This window comes from Peromyscus californicus, unplaced genomic scaffold, assembly GCF_007827085.1.
Source record: "Peromyscus californicus insignis strain IS unplaced genomic scaffold, ASM782708v3 Scaffold_14__1_contigs__length_90479793_seg_2, whole genome shotgun sequence".
NCBI lineage: Eukaryota > Metazoa > Chordata > Mammalia > Rodentia > Cricetidae > Peromyscus > Peromyscus californicus.
In genome coordinates, this window is record NW_026294436.1 from 73,745,540 (window position 1) to 73,769,683 (window position 24,144).

The window sequence follows — 24,144 nt, forward strand, 5'->3', positions numbered from 1 at the left end:
GCTCACAGTGGGAGTGCCATCCCTGGGCATGTGGTCCTGTATAAGATGGATGAGCAAGCTATGGAGAGCAAGCCAGTAAGCAGCATTCCTCCATGGTCTCTGCTTTAGTTCCTGCTTCCAGGTTCCTGCCTTGTCCTCACTCCATGATGGAATATTTTATGGAAGTGTAAGCCAAATACATCCTGTCTTAGTTACTTTTCTGTTGCTGTGACAAAACACCATGACCAAGGCAACTTGTGAAAGAAAACATTTAATTTGGGGATCACGGTTCCAGAGGGTTAGAATCCATGACTAGCACAACAGAGATTATGGCAGCAGGCAGGCAGGCATGGCACAGGAGCAAAAACAGAGAGCTTCCTTCTGATCCATAAGCACAAGGCGGGGAACACCCTGAAAATGGCACGGACTTTTGAAACCTCAAAACCCAATCCCAGAGGTGCATCTCCTCCAACAAGGCCACACCTGCTAGTCCAAACAGTTCCACGAACTAGGAAACAAATATACAAATATTTGAACCTATGGGGGCCATTCTCATTCAAACCAGCACAGACCCTTCCCTTCCACGTTGGTTTTAGTCAGTGATTTGTCCTAACAGAAAAGCAAACTGGGACTTCCATAAAATGGTGTTAAAAAACTGGTATCAATAAGGATTTTGAGTGGGTTGAGGTTAAAGGCATTTTAATACATTAACACCTACACACAAAAACTAAAATATAATATTAAATGCACAGGAAGCATTCAATATCCAGAGCCCTGTAAAGAGAACAACTGGAGTGAGTCGGGAACTGTTCTGAGCACCTGTGAATGCAGACTCCACTCTGCTCCACGAGGAGTGTCTCGCTGATACCTGACTTCATCTTCTTGGCTCTGGCCCTTACTCAGCACTAAGCTCAGGTTCTGCACACATGGCTTTTCCTCTGTGACCTGTTCCCACTGATCTTTATTTGGTGCCCTCTGCTGACTTGAATGTATAGCTTGAATATCACTCCTAAAGATCCAGTTTGAACATCACTCCTACAGATCCTTCTGGACAATCCTTCTGGACAGACTGACATTTTTCCTATATACTGCATGAATATATATATATATATATCATGCACATATATGCTCTATACCATCATTTCCTCCCTAGCTTGAATTATTACTTGTCTGTGTCTGTTCTTGTGGATTACCTCTCCTCACTTGGATGTTTGCTCCATCCTTGATTACTGTGGTATGCCAGATTGGAAACCAGTGTCTGACACACAGACGTGGCTTAATCAGTATCTGTTAAATTCATGGATAATTATCTTACCCAGTGTCCTAGTTAGCATTAACTGACCACTTGATACAACCTATAATCACCTGAAAAAGGAGACTTGGTTACTCAAATACTGCTATTATCAGGTTAACCTGTCAGCACGTCCATTAGGGATTGTCCTGATTGATAACGGACGTAGGAGGGTCCAGCCCTCTATGGGCGGCACCATCCCTTAGCAGGTATGTGATTAGCTAAGCATGGTCCCGTGAGAGAGTCAGAGTGGTCCAGCAGTCAGCATTCCTCTAGGCTTTCCGCTTCAAGCTCCAGCTTGCGTCCTTTGCCTAATGACCCTTGATGACAGACTATGACCTCAAAGGTAAGCCAAATGAGTTCTTTTCTCCACAGTCTGCATTGGTCAGGGTGTTTTATCAAAGCAACAGGGTTCAAACTATAACACCCAGTGAAGTGTACAGTCTTGGCTCACCCTAGCCACTCTCTGTGGAGACAGTGCATACTTTCAGGGCTGCACCAGACAGGCTGTATTTGTCATTGTGTTCAACGTGATGAAATCTGCACTCAAAAAGTAGAGATGGAGGCCTGCGGCCTTTCCCCTCTTTTGATTCAGTCCAAAGCCCAGTGGTGAGCCAATGCCACCTCAACACTACAAAGGTAATCTCTCACAGGCATGCTCAGAGGCCAGCCTAATCTGCACAGCCCCTCACTCAGGCTGCTTTCCCTGGTCATTCTGGATCCTGTAAAACTGACAGGTGAAATTAACTATCATAGCATCAAGTAGGAAGGAGTCCTGGGTTTGGGCTCGTATCACACACTTCTACTGGAGAGCATGCCCTACACTTAGCAAATTGCATATCCTTCTATACACTTCAGTTCCCTTGTGGAATGACAGTATTAATGCCCACTGCATGGCATTGTTGGAATGATTAAATACCTTGATGAAATGATTAACTACAAGGAGGATGACGAACCTCTTGACATCACAACCTGATTCTCTCATCTACAAAGTTCGTGCTGGAGAGCCACGTAATCTAGCTACAACAACAATAACAACAACAAAAATCTCACAATGCTTTCAGTATGTTTACAATTTTGTGTTGGGTCAGTTTGACTCTTGGGGCCCAGGGCAGTCCATGGGTCAGACACACACACCTAATAGCACATGTAACAAGCAAGATAAAGGATGAAGGGAGCCGGTTTCCTCCTCCTGTGCATTCCCTCTGAAAACTAAATGATATCAAGTTCCTGTTTCCTCCAAAGTGGAACAGACAGCACAAAACTTAGCAAGCAGTAAACTCCAAACCTTCATTCTTACAAAGCGTGAATTAAGGTTAATTCAGTGTCTCCCACTCTATTTAAGTCGGTTCTCCCACCTCCTAGTTTGGAACAGAGTCCAAGTTGCATCTACGGAGCAGCCCAGCCAGTGCAGCAGTGGCCTCAGCGGGTAGAGAGAGTAGACGGCCGTTTCTAACACGGGAAATGTCTCCTAAGTTCTTTAGTAACTTCGTATCTCTGAATTCCAAAAGTGCCAGTAGAAAAACGAGACAATGTACTCCTATCCCGTTCTTCCCCTGGGTACCAGAATTCAATTAAAATCATGTTTCTTCTTGCCTGATCCAGAGTGTTTTGGGTGAAAGGAGACAGGAATGCAGGGACTCTGTACGGGAGAGATTCCCCTAGACCAGCAAGGTATCCGGCAAACAGAGGCGCTGGGCAAAGCCCATTTGATGGTGAAAGAGTCAGACAAGCAGATAACGAAGCAGGCAGCTTCACAAAGCCCTCCAACAAGTAGTCCTGCCCGGCTGGAGCCTGCAGGCTCTTCACAAAACAAAACAGTCCCATAGCCACGCAATCACAGACTCATGGCTTTCTCTCTTGAGCCACGAAACTCTCTACCTAGTCCTGGCAAAGCCCATTCTGGTATGTTACTATTCAAACATATTCAAAACCCATGGCAAGCTACCCCTTAAAAAGGCATTAGCGTGAGTGCCAAGGGAACACACTCCAAGACTGTAGAGGGACCGATAGGATTTCCTTGATTGTATCTTTTTATTTATGAGGCATAATTTATGAATGCCGGGGAGCAAACTGCACTGACTGATGACTAAGGAGTGCCAGAGCCATAAATCAGGAGCCATGTAGGAAGTGCGGACTGTGATCGAATCTATTGAATTAGCTGTTGGCCCAAGCCAATACAGGTATTGGAAAGACCCTTTTAATATCTATTTGTCTCCCTCGTGGGAGTGTGATAACAATCACATTCCATGCCCCTGGGAAACAAATAATTTAATTGTTTGCCTGTTAACATGCAGCCTATTTACTCCACTGATTAATGACTGGCATGCCTGCTCTATGTTGTATTTTTTTTAAATTTCTGATGTGAATTGTTAACACTGTATTTTCATTCTCTGGTTTTTATAAACAATGAGGTCTCTTTCTTACTGCTACATGAAATGAACTTGTCCTCAGAATCATCGAAATGCTTCTTAATCAAACATCCCACAAGGAACATTTTTAATCAGACACTACACAATGAAATGTGTGAGAGAATGTCACCAAAGTTAAGTGCATCCCATGCAAGCATGAGGTCATGAGTTCGAACCTAGATTCTAGTAAAAAATAAGCAAAAGTAGTAGCACATACTAATGATCCTAGTGCTGTTGAAACCACTAGGATTCCTGGGGCTCACTGGCCGGTCAAGGTCCAAGTGAGGGACCCTGTCTCAAGAAATAAGGTGGAGAGTAATCGGCAAAGACACCTGATGTTACCTTGGACTTGTACACACACGCACACATATTTGTGTTTGTTTCAAAGATTGTAGGTAGTGCTGATGACAAAACACACTCTAAACAGACATTTGTAGTCAGACTTTTATGTCGGGACCATTGCCTCCCAATAATGACACTGAGACTTCTTATTCATTATGAAAGCTCAGCTGCTAGCTTAGGCTTGTTTTTAGCTAGCTCTTATAACTTAAGTGAACCCATTTCTATTCATCTCTGTGCCACCCCAAGGCTTGTTTATCTCATCTATATACTGTCCACCCTGCTTTCCTGCTTCCTCTGTGTCTCTTTGCGGCTCTGCCCTTCTTTTCCCAGTGTCCTCTGTGCCTGGAAATCCTGCCTAGCTATTGGCTGCTCAGCTTTTTAGTACCAATCAGAGTGACACTTCTTCACAGTGTACAAATAGGTTATTCCACAACAGACACTCTATGAAGAGAAGTTGAAACATGATGTGCCTAGATTTCTGTTCCTGGTTCTATAGTATTTTGCAAAGAATATTGGATGCAAGAATCAGCTAGAAGCATGCTGAGAACCCATGTTCTGGGGTCATCTCACAGGAATGCTGGTGCAAGGACCCAAAATGATTCGGAAGACCCCAGTCCAGGAGCCCCTCCTGACACACTCCGCTCAAAGACAATCTCTGTTTCCAAAGAGTACTTACTGTTGCTACAGCTGTCCAGGTGTGGCAGCTTAGTGGCAGGTGTTCACACTTCATGTAATTAAAATTATTTAAGGAAAGATACAGTAATTAGTCTTTGAGGGAAATGAGTAAATTAAAGAACAGCTTTATATTTTTAATGGACAACAAACAAAAAGAGGATACCCATCAGTAGTTAGATTAAATACATATTGCACTGAAAACAGCAATGTGTATATATCTCAGTAATAAATCGAGCTGACATTCTTAATGTACTGATCGCTGCCAAGTACAGAATCCATGGTTAAACATTTCAGTTATTTTATAATTATTAAAAGTATTTGTAGTTTCATATTGTACTGTAACACTTTCCATTGTTACAACAGAAACATAAAAATCAAAACAAAACAACAACAACAAAAAAAAACTAACGTGATTCATCCTGACTTGCTTACCTTTTTAACAGTTCCCTACTGGGAAGTTCTAAACTGTAATGCATGGTGTTGTGTTAACTACATGCACACATGTAAAGTGTGATCAAATGTAAGTAAGGAGCCTTTTTAACCATCCTTAATTTGTTTATTGGGCAAGTATGTTTAGGAGATGCCCTGGGTGTACAGCCTCTTTCCCCTCTCTTGGTCATAGAATTTATAGTAGGTAACTCCATGTCTGTTCAGAAGGTACTTGCTTTCTGGTTTTTATATTGATCTGTTAAAACTCAAAGGCCAGGGAGCTGGAGAATGCAGTTCTGTAGTGGAATGCCTACCTAGCATACACGAGGTCCTAAATTCGTCTCCTAGGATGAAAAGCAAAAATCACACTAATACACTATTCGACATATCCTGTCCATATTTTCTCCATCTTCCCTTGTCCATGTTAACGAGCTTCCTGCCACTGCAACAAATGCTTGAGGTAACTTAAGGAGGGGATATTTCCTTTGGCTGTTTCAGAGGTCGCAGGCCATGGCCACTGAGTTCCATTGTTTCTGGGCCTGTGGGAAAACACAGCATCGTGGTGAGGAGGCCACAGTGCAAGCAAGCTGCTCACCTCGTGACAGCCCCAACTAAGAGAGGGAGTGGCAGGGGCCAGGACAAAATAGACCCTCACTGACATGCCCCAGTGACCACTTTCTTCTGGCTAGGTCTCACCTCCAAAACTTTCCAATATCCCATTAAGTTCCAAATCCCTAAGTGAGTTGATCCAGTCACTTCCCAAAGCTGCCACCTGTGAGGATGGGTGTGTTGGAGCCAAGCCTTCAACAGGTGAACTTATGGTCACTTCTGGACACTTAATCCAAGCCATAATGCCACCCTGTCAAATGTTACCAAATTTGGTAATGGTTTCTGAAAAGAAACCATAGACATAATCTGGGTTAATATTTTAATTATGAACCCAGAACATACTTCAGTCCATGCCTTGTTTAGCTGGGCACAGATAAAAATGATAATGAATTTTTGATATAGACTTTTTTTTCTTTACAGGGAGTGGGCATGGAAGGGGGAAGGGGGGCAGAGCACAGAGACTGAGAAAAGCCACCATCACAGAGTCTCTGTCTTCTTCTTCTTCCGGTCTTTGGTATGACACACATAGGTACTATTCCTGCCTGTGAGACCCACCATGCTTCAGCATCTGTCAGCTTTCTCCTCACTGTAACCATTTTCATTTTCACTGTAGCTCATGTAAATAGGCTGATCCTGCTTTGCATAAGCATGTTGATTTATATGAATGCTATTTTGATCTCAAATTGATTGAATACTAAAAAGGAAGTCTAGGGGAAAAAGAGCAAAGTGGATGAAGGTCTCTTGTCAAAGACAAGAGAGAATACTAGGTCCTACGTACATTCCCTGCTAGGACAAGGATTTTATATCATCTATATTTTAGAAGATAATATTCCCAAATACACTAAAGCCTATACACTGAGGCCCACTTGTTTTCAAATACAATGGACTGAGCACTGGAAAGACAACCTGAGTTTGGCTCCCAGCATCCACACGGGAAGCTCATGGCTCTGACTCCAGCTCCAGGGCAGGTGGTGCCCTCTTCTGGCCTCCTCAGGAAGCTGCAGTCATGTGCACATATCTACACACTGACAAATAGACATGCACAATTAAAAATAATAAAATTATTAGATTATATCGCATTTTATGAATAAGACTGCACCTGATCAAATGCAGGAAGACATGAAGACCAACTCTAACTCCAGGAGTAGCCTCACAATCCCATGCTGCATTGACATGGAACATGATGAGCCACTTCTGGTCACATACTCAAAGGACTCTGAGCCAATAAATATCCACAGAGTTACTTTCACAGCCAGGATTCCTGCTGTACTGCTCACAGTAGCCCGTGTATGGAATTAGCCTGGATTTCCATCAATAGATAAATGGACAAAGAAAATGGGGTCCATATACACTGGAATGTTATTCAGCTGTAAAGAGGAAAGAAACTGAGATGTCTGCAGGAAAATGGACATAGTGGAACATCATTGTGTTAAGCAAAATGAGTTGGGCTCAGAAAGGCAAATAGTGCATGTTGTCCTCATATGTGGAATCTAGACTTTGGGTGTGTGTGTGTGTATGTATGAGTATACATGTGTGTACGTGTGTTTACATGTGTGTACTTGTAGAAACAGGGAAGTAGAATAAGGACCTTAATCGGGGACAAAGAGATCCTAGAGAACTATGGGAGGGAGAACAAGGGAGTGATGGAGTAGTGTGAGATGGAGGGAGTCAGGAGCCCAGCAAGAGGAAAGGAGGGCACGAAGGGCAGTGGGTGGAAAGGCACAGATCAAAACAAAAAGTAATAACATATAGGTATGCAAATGCCATAATGAAGCTCACTTGTGTTTTCACTTTAAAATTTAATACTAAATAAAGAGAAGCAAATGTTCTCAGCCCTGGGATGGACTGTCCCCTGTACTTCCTTTAAGGACCTCCCTTTAGTGCATCTCTCTACAGCTCCCCACCTTCGTGGCAGCTGTCTGAAGAGGCACTCAGTACTTATTTGCTGGATTTCTCTGATATCAAACCACCTTCCACAGACTTCCTTCTTGTGACCCTGATTAATATCAGCATGCCTGTAAATTGCCAAGAGCCGGTTCCTGGCAGGGAATCTGATACTGACCTTTGTACTCTATTTTACATCTTTCCTAGAATATTGTCTTTTCAAATCTTGTCACTGTGAAAGTCCCCTCCATTCCATCCCTGGAAGTTTTCAGTTAAAGTGGCTTGTCTCCAGGTCCCTGAGCCAGGCACCCTCCCTCTTGGGACTCGACATCTGATCTCTTCATCAATAACCTAGTATTTTACCCCCTGTAAGACTGACCTTGGCCTCTCCAGAGGGCACAAGTGCAGCTTGGGTGGTACTCCGATGTGGACACTAGCTTGCAGACAGCCCGATATCATGGAGACAGTCTCCTGTTCCTCACTCCCCAGTCCATCACAGGGAACCTGCTCAGCTGAGACAATTCACTCAACATGTCTTCCACCCTTGCACATTAAGGAACCTGACCTAATCTCAACCTTCAGACCCTTGGTATCTTATTTACACATAACCACAACCTACAGAACCCAAAGCTTGACTTATCAGAAAGAGTACAATTTTAGCCCTCACCTACAAAACCATACGTGGTACACACATATACACAACATAAAATATTGTAAAGTGCTTTGAGAAAAAAAAACAGTTTGTAAAAAATGTGAGTGACTATATGCAAATCAGGAGAGACAGCACACTCTTTAAAGAGCTGGTTCCACCGGGAAGCAGGTTGGCTTTCTCTTTTGAAAAGGGAGCTGCTGGCAACCCTATTGGCAAGGGGCTGGAGATTTACATTTGACAGCAGCTCAACCTCAGAAGTTTGCTCTCACAAAGGCATCTGCCCCCAAAGAAACACAAACACGGATAGGATTTGGCCTCGCTGTTAAAAGTCTGCCTAGGTGTTTCTTCTCCAGAAGGTGTACTGATGTAAGAACAAACAGGACGGAACTCTCACTTCAGAGTGTCCCAGCTCTTTTCCAACATAGCTTGTTTTTAAACATTCAGCCCTGCCTCGCGATACTGCACACCTGGAGAGAGTCCATACAAACTCAAGCAAGCTTCCACACTTGTCTTTAAAGGCCCTGGAAATTTATTTTTTAATGAACAGTAAAAGATAACCAGTGAGAAAAAAATTTCCCCAAAGTTGCAGTTGCACCTGAGAGCTGAGTGAGGAAGACCACGTGGAGGAGACAGTCTTCTTGCGTTGCCATTGCCATCTATCATTCTGATTGATCACTGTGTGCTTGGCTGTTATTGGGCCTAATTTAACCCTATATGCTCGCACATCCATCCACCTGGTCTATTGTACCTGACATTCTACAAATTACTTACTCATGCAAATGGCGACCCAAGGCGACCTTTTAGGATATTCGTGTTTAATTATACAAATGGTTCTTGATAAATAAGATTATACATCTCCCCATATGTTTATCCCCTCCTTGATGAAAGGAAATTTGATTTTCATGCAGATTTAATGGAGACAGTGTTTAAGAATTGCTGAGTTTTATGGAGTCTGGGGATCCATCCAGTCTGAAGGACCTGATGAAGAAACCACTCCGCTGCCCCACAGGGGCAGAGGGGAGCATTTCAGCCAGCTGCAGTCTACCTGCGCTCCCTCCCTTCTTGTCCTGTGATCCTTCACAATTCCAAACTTGAAAGATGAAAATTCATCTTATTCTATTGTCTTTGGCTGGTTTGGTAGCTGATTTATTTATCTATTTTTACTTTTTATTGAGACACTCTAGCCCTGGTTGGTCTGGAACTCGCTCTGTAGACCAGACTGGCCTTGAACTCACAGAGATCTACCTGCCTCTGATTCCCAGGTGCTGGGATTAAAGGTGTGCACTTCTAAGCCCACGCCTGATATTCTTTTCCAGTGTGAGGGTACCTTGGTTTTGATTGGTCTTGTTGATTTTTTTTTTGAAGGTATGGGCAGTGAATTCTGCAGGAAAAGCCCCAAGTAACTGGACTTGGTGTAGAACTGGACCAGCCCCACCAGAAGGTCTCAAAGCGCCCACATTTCACACTGTCTCCTCCACCCAAGCGGTGGTCAACATCAGCACACCCGAGAGACCCAATGGGAACATCAGCCTCTACCGGCTGTTCTCCAACTCCAGCAGGACCCATGTTGTGGTGAGCACACAGTGCAAAGAGCTGACACTCAGCGGGGCTCTCCCTAAAAGCCACCGCCTCTGTGCTCTGGCTCTACCCTCCTGCATCCTCTCTTGTCCGTATACTCTCATTGCCCTATGGTCAACAGAAGGTCCTTCTGAGAGACTGAGCTTTTAGGAAACAGAAAACATCTGAACTGGGACAAGTGCTAGGGGTGGTACTGAAGATTCCAGAGACGTGAGAAACCGAAGTCTTTACACATATGCAAATTAATTTAATTTAGAAAAATAGAGGCCAGCTACTTGAAGAATCGTGGCATGTTACATGATGAGGTTAGTGGAGTAAATGTTAATATGAAAAAGAAAAGATGAAGCAAAGAATGTTCCAGAAACCCCAGTCTTGACACACACAGATCTCTAACAAAAGGAAAATCCAGTCTCCGTTGGTGAAGGTGAATTCAAGAAAGTTTCACCTGCTCAGAAGAGGCAGAACCACTGGGCACAGCTGTCTCCACAGCTGTGGTTAACACATTTGAGGAAAGTCAGGGGATAGACAAGAGCATGGAGGGATCTTATTATAGCGGGTTGTAACCATGCCTGTTGAGAGGGAAGCCATGCCAGAAACAAAGAAAGAACGGCATTAGTGTTGTAATTTGGAACACAGCAATAAGGCCAAAGTAGCTTGGCAAGGCGATTGCTTTTGTAAAAAGGGGGCACCAAGACCCAAACCCAGCTAGAAAGCACAATGGGACACGGACAGGGAGTTTATTTGGTGTTTATTTTAATACGGTGGTGGCTGTGTCTTTCCCCATTGGCTGGAGTCTGACCTTAGAGTGTTTTGAGATGCTAGTTTTAAAGGAAATGAAAGGGAACTAGAAAGGATATGCTCCTTAAGTCCCTGAAATTCACAGAATGGGGCAGGGGTAGTAAAAGAAAGTTTTTCTGGGTGGGGGACATTAAAATACTTACATAAAGGTTTTACAACATAAGGAAGATACAAATATTTTAATTCCCTGTCATAAATAGAAAATTGCTGCCGGGCGGTGGTGGCGCACGCCTTTAATCCCAGCACTCGGGAGGCAGAGCCAGGCGGATCTCTGTGAGTTCGAGGCCAGCCTGGGCTACCAAGTGAGTTCCAGGAGAGGCGCAAAGCTACACAGAGAAACCCTGTCTCGAAAAACCAAAAAAAGAAAAAGAAAATTGTCAGCATTTGACAGAACAGACGAATATGTAATGTTCCTTACAGCTAGGAACCACTGCTAAGCTGTCACCTACACTGTGCAGGTGACAGACTGAGAGCCACCTCGTCTCTACTTTCTTGTCTCTTGCCTCTGTGGCATGGCTTGGGTCTCTCCTTGTGGCTCATGAGTAGGTGGAGATTTTGTTCACATAAGCTTATAGAGAGATTGTGCAGATCCCAGTATTATATTATGAATTATTTAGACCAATTTAGGGAACGATTTGGGCAAGTGTGGAGAAATCCTCTGAGGCCAGCATACCCAGTGTTGAAACACAATTCCCAAAGAAGACTCACATGCAGGCAAGGCTCCTAGTGAATGCTAAAGGAATATTAGCATATTTTCTACAGGGCTTCGTATTCAATAAATATAGATGATGTAAATACAATCAGCCCTTGATTATCCATGCTTATAAAATGATAATATTAATAAACCCAAATAATTTCTATTTGGAGTGCAATGTATGCATTTTAAAAAATAACAGGTAGCTCCTTAATTGTGTTACTTAGGTCTATGTGGAAAAGAATTTCTACTTCTAACGTGTCTTTTCCAAATGGCGTCCAAAGTTTGCTCCACAGAAATCAGGAGTTTGTAGTCCTACAGAGACAAGTGGCTTTGCAATAACAGCCCTCCCCGAGGCAGGGATGCTGTAAGCAAACATGTTTGCACCCGCCCCTGACATGGGTTCCAGGGCAGTTTAGAAGCATAAGTTCCATGCAAGTTATTGCAGCAGAATGTGAAATTTAGTGGTTAAAAACCTAATTCAAATATGGATTATGATTTTTTTGGTTCATTGTGTTGCAAAGGAATCTTTCTGAAAGTCATTGAATTCAGCCCATATTTTGTGTATCTGGTTCCATTTTCTAGTACCTTCCTAAGGTTAGGGAAGAGAGATTCTAACTTGTTGCCTCTTTCCTGTTGCATCTAACTTTTACCAGACTCTTATATTGTAAACACCTCTCCAAGGGGATTGGCCATTCTAAGAGTTACCACTCTGCTGAGTGCCTCATGGCTTCTCCCAGAGTACCTGGTGTGGAGTTCCTTTCAGAGAAGGAGGCACACCATCTCTGACCTGTGACACTGTCTCATTCGCTCCTCTCTCCTGCAGCTGTCTGAAGGCATGGCCACTCAGCAGACCCTTCATGACCTGAGACCCTTCACCACCTATGCCATCGGGGTTGAGGCCTGCACCTGTTTCAACTGCTGCAGCAGAGGGCCAACAGCCGAGCTGAGGACCCACCCTGCCCCACCCTCAGGGCTGTCTCCACCTCAGGTCCAGACACTGAGCTCAAGGATGGCCTCCTTCCAGTGGACACCCCCTCGGCTCCCTAATGGTGTCATTCACAGGTCAGTGGAACAGATGAGTGAGCCAAAAGAGACATGGTACAGAGGCATGTGACCAGCAAGCAGTCCCCAAATGCTTACAAAATAGATGCATGCAGAACAAAATATCCATTTGAGCAGTTGTGTTACTTGAAAAGTGTTTGAGCTGTAAAACCAGCTGGGAGCAAAGTGAGCAATGAAAGCGTCTTGAAGCAAGAGAGACAATGCATTGTGTTTGCACTCACTAAAAGGAGACCCTCCCCTGGGAGTTCTCTGGAACCATGGGCTCTACTGACCTCAGCTGGAGCAAGAGAGACTTCTGTAGTTAGCTGGGAATTGCCCTGACCTAAGTTAAAATGTCAGGAGGGCCAGTATCTCAAAGAACAATCTTCATTCAGAGTAATCTGAGGGAAAGGGGATTTCCTTTATTCTTCATCAAAGGAAATGACTACTCATGAGCTGGAGAAATGACTCAATTGGTAGAATGCTTGCCATGCACGTATGAGACCCTGTGTTTGATCCCCAGAACCCACATAGAAACCCACACACTTAGATACTCCAGTGCTAAGGTGGCAGAGGTAAATAGAGCCCTGGGGCTCCCTGGACAGTCAACCTAATCTCCTTGGCAACTCCAGGCCAAGGAGAGAACCTGTCTCAAAAAATTAAGGTAGAGAAGGGGCTGGAGGAGATGGCTCAGCAGTTAAGAGCACTGGCTACTCTCTGAAGACCTGGGTTCAATTCCCAACACCCACATGACAGCTCACAATCATTTGTAACTCGTTTCCATGGTTTTTACGCCCTCTTCTGGCCTCTGCAGGCACTACATGCATATGGTGTACAGGTATACATGCAGACGTAACACCCATACACATAAAAAATAAAGCTAAATCCTCTGGTCTGCACACAGATGTGTCCACACCTGCATGTGCATATATACCACACACCCACACTCAGACTGCCTTCTGGGTAGCTATCCACACCTGTACATGAGGCAACTCCACTAATCTTCTACGTAACTTCACTTTTGATTCCCTGCAGTATCAATGCAGGGTCTCTGAAAGCGGTTTCCTGAAATGGAATTTTTAAAGAGTTTGCAAAATGTATTCTCCCCAAAATATAAGCAACTTTGAAAAGTGACAGAGTTCGAGGCCAGCCTGGTCTATAGAACAAGTTCCAGGACAGGCTCCAAAGTTACACAGCAAAACTCTGTTTTGAAAAATCAAACTAAATCGAGAAAAAAGAAAAGAAAAGTGAAGGATAAACAGATCCACTGCCTGTCCTCTTTCCCCACTGCCTGTTCCAGCTATGAACTACAGCTGCACCGGCCTTGTCCTCCTGATTCGGCCCCACCCTGCCATCCCAGCCACACAGAGACCAAGTATCGGGGCCCTGGGCACAGAGCCAGCCTGGTGGGGCTGCAGCCTTACACTACCTACAGGGTGCAAGTGGTAGTCCACAACGAGGCAGGCAGCACGGCTTCTGGGTGGACCAGCTTCAGCACCAAGAAGGAAAGTGAGTACTCATGGGTGATGGTCCACAGCGAGGCGGGCAGCACAGCTTCAGCACCAAGAAGGAAAGTGAGTACTCATGGGTGGTGGTCCACAGCGAGGCGGGCAGCACAGCTTCTGGGTGGACCAGCTTCAGCACCAAGAAGGAAAGTGAGTACTCATGGGTGATACCTGGCATAGGAGAGACTGTATGAGAACGGGGAAGCCAGTGGGACTGTGAGGCCTGTGTTCGGTTGCATGGGCTGCCAGTGAGACATCATGTAGAAAAACCCCATGGCAATTAAGAGTATAAAGGTCCAGGGCAAGTGGGTAGTCCAGGCTGGCTTGGAACTTACTATGTAGATTAAGCTGGCCTCAAGCTTAAATTTCCTGGCTCCGTCTCCCAAATCCTGGGCTTACAGGTGTGTGCCACCATACCTGTCTAAGCCACTTCTCAAGGACCCTTCCCCTCCCTTCCTTCCTCCATGCACTTCCCCAAAGCAGTGAGATATGGCATGTCAAGAGCAAAAGAGCAAGTCAGTGCTGAAATGGACATGCAATGAACTGTTAAACCAATTAATTAGATTTTTATAAAATAGCTTCATTCCTATTTTTTAATAATTTATTTTTATTTCATGTGCATTGGTGTTTTACCTGCAAATATGTTTGTGTGAGGATGCCAGGTCCCCTGGAACTGGAGTTGCAGACAGTTGTGAGCTGCCATGTGGGTGCTGGGAATTGAACCTGGGTCCTCTGGAAGAGCAGCCAGTACTCTTAACCACTGAGCCACCTCTCCATCCCCCTACTTCATTCCTATTATATATACAATCTAAAAAATGAAAATTAGGGCTGGGGAGATGGCTCAGTCACAGAAAGTCTGAGGACCTCAGGTGGGTCTCCAGACCCACATGGAGAAGCCCAGACTTGGAGGCACACACCCTTCATCCCAGCACTGGGGGGCACATGGGTGGTTTCTGAGGGTTGCTGGCAGTCAGTCATGCCTACTTGGTGAGCCCCAAGTCTTAAAAAACAGGGGAACAGAGCTTAAGACAGATTACCTCTGCTTGCACACACGTACACCCAAACAAATGTGCAACTCTCCACACATGCACACACAAATGAAAATTACAAAAAGGTATTAGGAATAAAATAAATAGTTATCAGAACCAGAAACGTAATCTGTGGGGTGCAATAAGGAAAGAGAACAGAGTTTCTGGTTCAAAATTTAATCAATAATTCCAATAAATCAAGAACATAGCATCAGGCTAAAGCCAGGACTCCTCCACGCAAGGCCTGTGTACCCACAGGATCACACAAACAGGAAGCCAGTCCTACCTGTAATCCCACCACTTAGAGTCAACAGCTGTCAATAATTGACTTAATCAACTTCATTCTTCTCTACTTACATAGTTTTTATTGTGTCTAAAATCATAGTAATAATTGAAATTTTCATACTTGGCTTTTTATTCATGAAATTATTTGATTTGTATTTCTTCTGTCATTTAAAAACTTTATCACTTAAAAACCTTCAGCAATTTCAGGGTCTGCGGATTGTGTTCTAGAATCCCCGGGGACATTCACATGACCTGAAGCTGCTGGACCTAGACCCCAAGTTGAACTGCCCCTGAGCAAGACCTAAATGACCCTGAGCAAGACCTAAGTGACAGGGCAGATCCCACCATGCTCAGCTGCCCACCTCCCAGCATTCCTGTTCCCAGGTCCCTTGAACTTCCTCCTCTCTGACCTAACTCATGCAAGCCTTAACGTGCTCCCCAGCCTTGCTCTGCAGATACCCACAGCCGGCCCTGACCTCCTCTGCTAACTCTTGCAGGGGGTGGGAGAAGTTACGAGTCAGTAGTTTGCATGTCTGCATCTGACGTCACCTGCCTTCAGCCTGAGCCTGAGGACCATACCCCTGGTCTTCTCCGAGTCCACCTGGCTGTACAGCCACTTCTCCCTGGATGCTCATAAGCTCCACTCCCTCTCCTGGTACCACAAAGCTTTGCCAAAGTGCAGTCTACACAAGCCATCCCCATTTCTCCCTCCCCCATACACTTCTACTTCCCCACTACTGGATGGAAACCTCTTCCTCAGTTTGTCCTTGACCTCCATATCGATGACTGCAGGATACATGGTTCACCCCAGGTCACCTTCATTGACTAGTCAGGAATGTTCAATGCAATTCTGGTTTTCCTGACAAGCATCTCCTAGTCCCCTCCTGCCCCTGGGGATATTCCTGTTAGTTGATTTTCTTATCTCCGTTGTAAACCTGGCTTGAAGCCTTTCCACTTCACTTTCTCTCTTCCTTTTACTCAACTCCTCCCTTGTCCCTCTCCCCTCTTCATTGGGGGTTCATCCACTTCAAGACTACACCCCCAAATGAAGGATGATCAGCAAAAGGTCACTTCCTACCCAACCCATTCCTAAGCCTCTTCATTCTCTGATCCTCACCTTCTCAGCTCCCATCCTGGGCAAGGTGCCTTCGACTCCCGCAGAACATCATTTCTCATTGACTATGGACAACATTTAGGTTCCTGCTGCGTATATGATAATCAAAGCACACTGCAACAACTCGCTATACTTATAGTCCTTTCTGATATGCCCATGAAGCAACTACGTTGAATATTTCCATTCACTGTCAGTATTGGCCAGAAAGCCAAGGAGCATCTAGATGAGGGCTGGAGGTTACAACTGATTCTTTAGTCACGAAGCTTAGATATTTTGCTTTTGTACTGAAAAAAAAAAACAAAGTGAATAAGATATCCGGTCTCCCCCACTTCCTTACTTTGCTTCCTGTCATTCCTTCACAGAGAAAATAATAACTAGATACTAGACCAACACTAAGAAGAGAGGTCCTCTTGATTCAATACTGAATCCATAGATATGAAAACATGCAGGAGATGATGAAAATGTGGCTCTCTAAACACTAATGTGCTACATATAACTCATTATGTACACTGGAAGAAAACATGGACCAGAGAGTCCAAACTAGAATATAATTTTAAATAGTGTGGGCAATTGTATAGGGATAAGAGCACATTCATGCTCACCCAAGGGCTTGGGGAGTACATCCAGCCTCTGCCTGGACCGCCCTTCAGTGAAGAGCAGAATGGTACAGATGAACAATTGCCAGTCCTGCCAAGAGAAAAATGTGCTTGCTCACTACTCCCATGGAGTCCGCACTCCCACCACTGCCGGTTCCAAGTGACAGCACGGCAGCACTGTGTCCCACCACTCCCATGGTGTCCGTGCTCCCACCACTGGTGGTCTGTGCTCCCATCACTGCTGGTTCCAAGTGAAAGCACATCAGCACTCAACACACAGATGAGAGGGGATGGGAGGGGATGATCATTACATAATCTATCATTCTGTTACAATAGGACAAAGAACCCTAGGTGGATGGATAACCGTAAAATGTAATAAATAAGAAAAATGCCAAGAATTTTAGCATCTATTGCCCTGTAAATGTAATCAAGTTCAGAGAGTTGAATTCCTAATCATGGCTAACTTGACTTACAGGCCCACATGGGGCACCAAAATGTTTTTCTGATGGCACAGCAGCTGCACCTGAATCTACTGCTGTTTCAGCCAGTAACTACCCACTTCTCAGGCAAGGGCTTTGTGGGACTTCTACATCTGACCAGATCTGCCTCCTGCCACTGCCACCAAATGCAGTTTTTAACTAAACCTCTATCATTCTGTTTACCAATAAAGACTCGGGAGTCAGAGGCTGGGGTGGAAACCTGCTAGCTCAGAGAGGTTGAGGAGCAGCTAGCTGACCTTCCCTCTTTGCCAGCATCTCAGAAAGAGAGTATATCTTCCATCACTCCAAACCGAAAAGCATTGCCATACTCAAAGTTCCTCCCGCTTACTTCCTGTGAGTGTCTCTGTTTACTGCACTTCCTCTGACTCTCTATGATTACTTTCTGTCAACTAGTTGCTGGATCTGCCTCTTGACCCAAGGGTTGATTTTATTTAATTAACTCAAATGCAAACTTGGGGTTCACAGTGTGACCATATATCCTGCAATACTGTGTCTTTAGAATCTAAACCATATATTACAAAACGTAATTATCGCTTACTTTGTTATAATGCCTCTCATCAGTAATGTAGCCAATGTATTCCCACCCTTCCTTTCCTAACAGCCAACAGGATATATGTGAATCTTAATGCTTTAGAAATATCTTGATTATTTTGGAGAAAACAAGGTCTCCTGAAGGAGATCTCTTCCACCCTAAAAGGTGATATGTTAATGATTCCATTTGTTTCTTCAACAAGTTTACATTGAAGATGAGCTGCAGTCAGTGTTTCCTATTTTGGTGTAGCAAGGAACTTAAAAAGGAGAAGAGAACAAACCTGTTAAATGCACACCAAGTTGCTTCTAGAACTGACATAATACTTAGGAGAGCCGGGTCTGATTATATACTAATGTACTCGGCTATTGATTGATTAGTCAGGGCAATGAATTATTATGCTTGGATTGCTGCTTGCAAGGCCTTTTAACTATCTTAGAAAACCAACTAACAATTCCAGAAAAAGCTTTAAAAATAAATGGGTGCCAAAAGGACATAATTCAGCATCTAAGCAGTTTGGTTTGGTGCAAAAAAAAAAAAAAATTAACTTCATCTAGTCCTTGGGGCTTCACAGCAATAAATATTGATTTGATATGAAAAATAGCTATGTACTGTAGTTAATAGTGTTAAGGACACTTTATCCGTTAAAAGAGGGGGAAATACTGCAAAATATGAGCCCCAGGTTATGTTGCTAAGCAAACCCATTGTGTGTTAATAGTTTTATTTATAAAACAGTGCTCTCCATTGATTTTTGGAAGCAGCACAAAGCAGCTGAGAGCGCATTTCACACGTGTTCTGATTGGCTGTCTTCTTGCCTCTGACATCAGTTTATTATTTTTAATGGGTTTCTAGCAACACCCAGGGTTGTTTCTGTTTGGTTGGTTGGTTGGCTGATTTCATCTACTGTTGTTCACATTCTTCTAAAAGCTCCCTGTGCATCCATCCACAAGTCCCCGTCTCTAGGAGCTGTGCTTTCCTCCCCACAGGGCCTCAGTACCAAGTCCCATTCTTGGTGAACAGCAATGAATCCACGGTATGTGTAGACTGGAGTGGTACTTTCCTCCTAAATGGCCAGTTAAAGGAGTACGTGGTCACCGATGGAGGACAGCAGGTGTACAGTGGCCTGGACACCACCATCTACATACCAAGGACAGCGGACAAAAGTTAGTAACTGACTTTCTGCTCTGTGTCAGGTGCTATGGTCCCCAGCTTTATGTTAAACCAGAAAGGTGACCCAAGGAGGCTTGTCATCCAAGTTCCTTGGTTTATGTGGCCCCTGGTTGCAGAAATCTTACAGCTCAGAGTAAATATGTCTCCTTCCTGTTTGTTACTGGATACTTCCAGTGTTGTCTCCAAGCGAGTTAAGGGGCTGCAGGAAGGAAGGAGGCCAGTGAGCAGGTTCAGTTCACAAGACAAACAGCAATAAGCTAAATCGGTGAACGTACTGAGAACTCAGGGGTTTCCCTTTTGTAGCCTCTCTTGCAAACAGCATCACCATCGGTGTGCTGGTTAGTTTTTACCATCAACTTGGCACACTCTAGTGTCATCTGGGAAGAGGGAACCTCATTGTAAGAATTGCCTCCATCAGCTTGGCCTGTAGGCATGTCTGTGAGGCATTTTCTTGGTTGCTTGATTTTCTTGATGTAGGGGCAAGTGGCATGTGGATGGTGCCGTCCCTATGCATGGGAGCCCAAGCTATATCCGAAAGACTGCTCAGCAAGCCAGAGGGAACAAGCCAGCAAGCAATATTCTACCCCAGTTCTGCCTTAGTTCCTGCTCTCACATCCCTCAATGATGGAGTATAACCTAGAAGTATAAACCAAATAAACCCTTCCCTCCCCGGGTTACTTTTGGTCATGATGTTTATCAAAGTAACAAAAAAGTTACCAGAACACCCAATGACCATCTCCAGCCCTAAATCCCTGAGTGAGGGGCTCCCCAAACCTCGCAGGATCAGTCCCTACAAGAACCTCCCCCACTTTCTTCTAGGACTGTACCCCATCCCCCTCTCCAGCTGCATCTCCTATTTCTTTGTCTTGATTTTCAGTTGAAATAAGAAAGGCTCCACAAGGGACTTCAGATTTTCAGGTAACCTGTAGGGTCACAGGGCCAGTGGATACAGAATTGTTTGAAAAGTACATTGGATTTATATAGTAAATCAACCCAAGAGTGTTTGGGTCCTTGAAGGGCCTGTTTAAGCTGAAGGACGACTCCTGTTTGCATTTATAGATACCAAGTTTCACCCTGAGTGAGCCACACACACTGTCACTGCTCCTGGCCACCTGGGCAGCGTGCTACAGAGGGAAGATGGCCTGACAGTTGGCGGATCTGGGTTCTACCTGAGCAAGTCTCAGACCATCTGTGTGACCTTGAAAGAGGCACAGGGTCCTGGCAACTGAAACAGGAATTTGGATCATGTGATTCCCAAGTTTCCTTCTGAGCTCCCCTGTCCAGGAAAAGGTGTAGACCAAATGCAGAGCAAGACTGGCTCCTTTGTAGTCCTTGACTCCTCTGACGGGATGTTGCTTTGCCACTCTGGTGGAAGCTCTGATCTTTCCCTCCACCCTGACAGACACGCTGCCATTACACAACGGCTCTTTGCTGATTGACTTTTAATTAGAAATTTGCATCTTAGATGATAGCTTCTCATTGCTATAACAAATGCCTAAGACAGTCTTATAAAGAGAAGATATTTATTCTGGTTCATAAATGGTTCTCACCTGTTATCTGCTGGCCCACAGCTTTGGGCCTGTGGTGTGGGAGCACACGGCAAGAGGCCATGGCAGAGCCTCTTCTGGGTTCCTCTCCCTCACAGCAGCACTGCTCAGGAAAGAATTACCACTGAGATGCCGTTGGCCTTTGCAGGACCATTGGCATCTAAACTGTAGTGCCCTGGTTCACTTCTGCTGCTGTGATTCAAAACAAAAACTACCCTGACCAAAAGGGAGTTAAGGGGAGCATGGTTCCAGGTTCCAGTCCATCCCTGAGGAGAGGTCAAGGCAGCAGGAACCTGAAGTATCTGGTCACATTTCAGCCACAGTAAAGGACAGAGAGAATGAATGTATGTGTGGGGCACTCAGCAGCTTCCTCTACTCTTATAAGGTCCAGAACCCAGAACCAGGAAATGGAAATGGCACCATCCACTTTCAGGCTGGGTCTTCCCACATCAATGAACACCATCATGACCATCCCCCACAGTTAGAACTGATCATCACATGTAACATTAACACTCGGTTCGTTCTGGAGTGATATTTTCATTGCTCTTTCAAGATGATGCCCCTGTTAGCTGGTGTTAAAGGACTAAAGACTTACCAGTTCTTTCTTTTTGTCTAGCTTTCTTCTTCCAGGTCACCTGCACAACAGACATGGGAAGTGTTAAGACTCCACTGTTCCAGTATGATGCCACTACTGGGTTTGGTAAACAGTTCTCTTGTCTTGTGTTTAGTGTATCAGCTACTCATTTTCCTCAAGAGACTGGCAGATGTCTGCATATAGACACCGTTGACACATTCATGGTAGCCTTTTTGAAGAAACTGTAGTATGTCATTAAAGAAGAGGAGGAGGAAGAGAAGGAAGAGGAGGAAGAGGAGGGAGGAGGAGGAAGGAGGAGGAGGAGGAGGAGGAGGAGGAGGAGGAGGAGGAGGAGGAGGAGGAAAGAAAGGAAGAAAGGAAAAGAAAACTTTCCAGATCCTAATGAAACTTCTACTAGACAAGGAGTTAGTATTATTTTCAAGTCAAGTCATTGAGTTGTCAATGTGGCAAATATTGGGGAGACCTGATAAAGCTTCTCTTTTGAACTAAAAATTTTATCTAAGGAATTTTATGACTTCATGTACACAAAGGTAGCAGAGAGAGAATCCAGGAAAGATGAGAAGATAGGAGACAATAGGTGGCCAATTCTGTTCCTGATGGGCCTAACAATGTCCTAGAGTCAGAGCCTACAGTGGTGAACTGGGGGCATTTCTATCTATAACCTTCACAAGTTAGGATGACTTAAGGAGATGATTCAACGAGGAAGGCACCTAGCACACATTCACAAGGACCTGAGTTTGAATCCCCAGAACCCACTTACAGCCAGGTATGGCAGTATAGTTAGTTTGTCATCTCAGTGCTTCCAAGGCAAAATGAGAAGTGGAGACAGGAGAGTCCCTAGACACCCACGGGTCAGCTGGCAAACAACAGAGACCCTGTCTCACATAAGGTGGAAGGCAAGGCTGTCCTCTGCCCTCGGCGTGGCCCCCTCCAACACACACACACACACACACACACACACACACACACACACACACACACACACACACATACACACACACACACACACACACAGTTTCAATCAACAGCTGTCCATACTGTGCACACTGGGTGTACCATATAATCTCTCGGACTCAACGTGACCGTCCAATAGAGCTAATCTCATTTTATTCAGAGCTGCAAGACAGGAAAGAATCCATTTGGTATCTTCAACAAACCCAATTTCCCAGTCGGACAGTGGAGGACACCGGGATTTATTCAGGAGTGTTCTGCAAACGTCTATGGATGCTCACTCACCCAAATGTAGTCTTCCTACCAACTCCTGGACCCAGACATTTTCTTCGGCTGTGTTTCTCTGGCTTACATGTTCCTAAGAATCAGCTCTGTATGCCTGTTAATTAGACAGATCCTCAGGTTGCTGGCACACATACAGAAGGGAGGGGCACGGAGATTGTGTCTTGTAAATATGCCCTGTCCAGTGGCGGTGACACTGGGGCCCAGTACCACCTGATGACTGATCCGGACTCCACATCAACCACTGGAGAGACTCATTTGACTCCACTTACGGACCAGGTTTTCTTGTAGCCAGCTCCCAACCACGGAATTCATCCCCTGATTATGACCCCGGCACTGGATAAGCAAGGCAGGGCCCCTTAAAGTAAAAGTGCAGTCTGAAAGGAAAAGGGGATACGAGCCACGGTCCTGTTTTCAGTCTTTATCACAGGGCAGTAACTTCCAGTCATCTCCTGAGCACAAATGGAACTTCCCACTGCAGCCGCGGTGCTGAGGGTGGCCCTCTTGTCTGGAGGCGAGCTCTTGGCAGAGCAGAGGGAAGGAACTGTGGGCTGTGCTGGTTCAGGGATGTGCTGCCCGGCTGATCTCTCTAGTCAGTTTTAATTTTTATGATATAATTTCTAAAGAGTTCCTGTTCTGTTGCCTGGAGCAGCCTCCAAGCAGGGGAAGAGGCAGAGACTGTGTCTCCTACTGCAGTGAGCTTTTCCCTCTGAGGTTCCCCTCGGGCACCCTGCCCTTCATTCCCCATGTACTCCTGTGCAAAGAGCACACACAGCCCATCAGATCAGTCTCTGGGGCCCCAGCCCTGTGCCCCCCCCCAACACACACAGGAACTTAACCCTTCTCGTGCACAGCCAGGGTTCAGTTTTCAAACACCACATGCAGGTTCTCACTGTGAAGGGGCTTCTAACCTGCTGGAGCTTTGTCTTCAACTTTTTCTTTTAGAAGTGAGGAGGAGAGGCCCAGGGCACTGGTGACTTTTCAAACGATGTCACTGATCAAAAGTAGAGTTAGGTTCGCAAAGGTGTACCCTCCTCTCGGGGCTCAAACTTAGTTTGAGTCATCTTCTACGACTCCCCCTAAGTGTGCACATCAGGCCCTGGCATGTCTTCCCTGCCCTCTGGTCCTGATCTGCTGAAAACAGGAAGGTGTCCCAGGAGCAGATTTCACTGCCATCAGCAAAACTCAGCTGCTGGCATTGGCGCTCAGAAGGCAAGGCTTTGGCTCTCAGATTCAGGCCAGCCTGGGTGGTGGCTGCATCACAGCTGTGAGCCTACAAGCTGTTCTCAGTGAAGGGGTGGGTGGCTGACCTAAGACCCTCTCCCACTCAGTTAGCCAGCCCGATGGCATGATTCCACTGCCTAATACCATTCTGTAGGACCCCATAGCCCCCTTTCCCTTGTGCCCCGCTTCGGTCCCCCACACAGAAGATAAGGTAATCCTACCACTGCTTACTTTTCCTATCTAGAAATCCTAAATTCTTATCATGTTGTTCAGCTTTCCTTCACTGCATCAGAAGACCCGAGAAAAACAATATAAAGAGGAGATTTGTTTAGGTTCACCCCTTTGAGATTTCAGTCCACGGTCACATGGCCCTACTGTCTCTGACTCTGAACACTGGTTAGAAGCATGTGACAGAGCATAGTTGCTTACCTC

The 24,144-nt window shown here is 45.1% G+C and overlaps 1 protein-coding gene and 1 long non-coding RNA gene across 2 annotated transcripts in view; one reads left to right on the top strand and one right to left on the bottom strand.

The window, feature by feature from the left end:
* Ush2a (usherin) overlaps positions 1 to 24,144 on the top strand; it is a 706,426-nt gene that overhangs the window by 666,546 nt on the left and 15,736 nt on the right. Inside the window, exons 64-68 of the mRNA XM_052737975.1 lie at positions 9,638 to 9,844; positions 12,169 to 12,407; positions 13,687 to 13,895; positions 18,930 to 19,106; positions 21,277 to 21,360. Coding sequence (XP_052593935.1) covers positions 9,638 to 9,844; positions 12,169 to 12,407; positions 13,687 to 13,895; positions 18,930 to 19,106; positions 21,277 to 21,360 — 916 coding nt within the window. The remainder of the gene's footprint in view (positions 1 to 9,637; positions 9,845 to 12,168; positions 12,408 to 13,686; positions 13,896 to 18,929; positions 19,107 to 21,276; positions 21,361 to 24,144) is intronic.
* Positions 1,116 to 13,934, bottom strand: LOC128110138 (uncharacterized). Its single transcript, XR_008218071.1, has 3 exons — positions 13,820 to 13,934; positions 6,643 to 6,761; positions 1,116 to 5,666 (listed from the first exon to the last, which is right to left on the bottom strand). It is a non-coding gene; the product is annotated as an uncharacterized LOC128110138 (long non-coding RNA).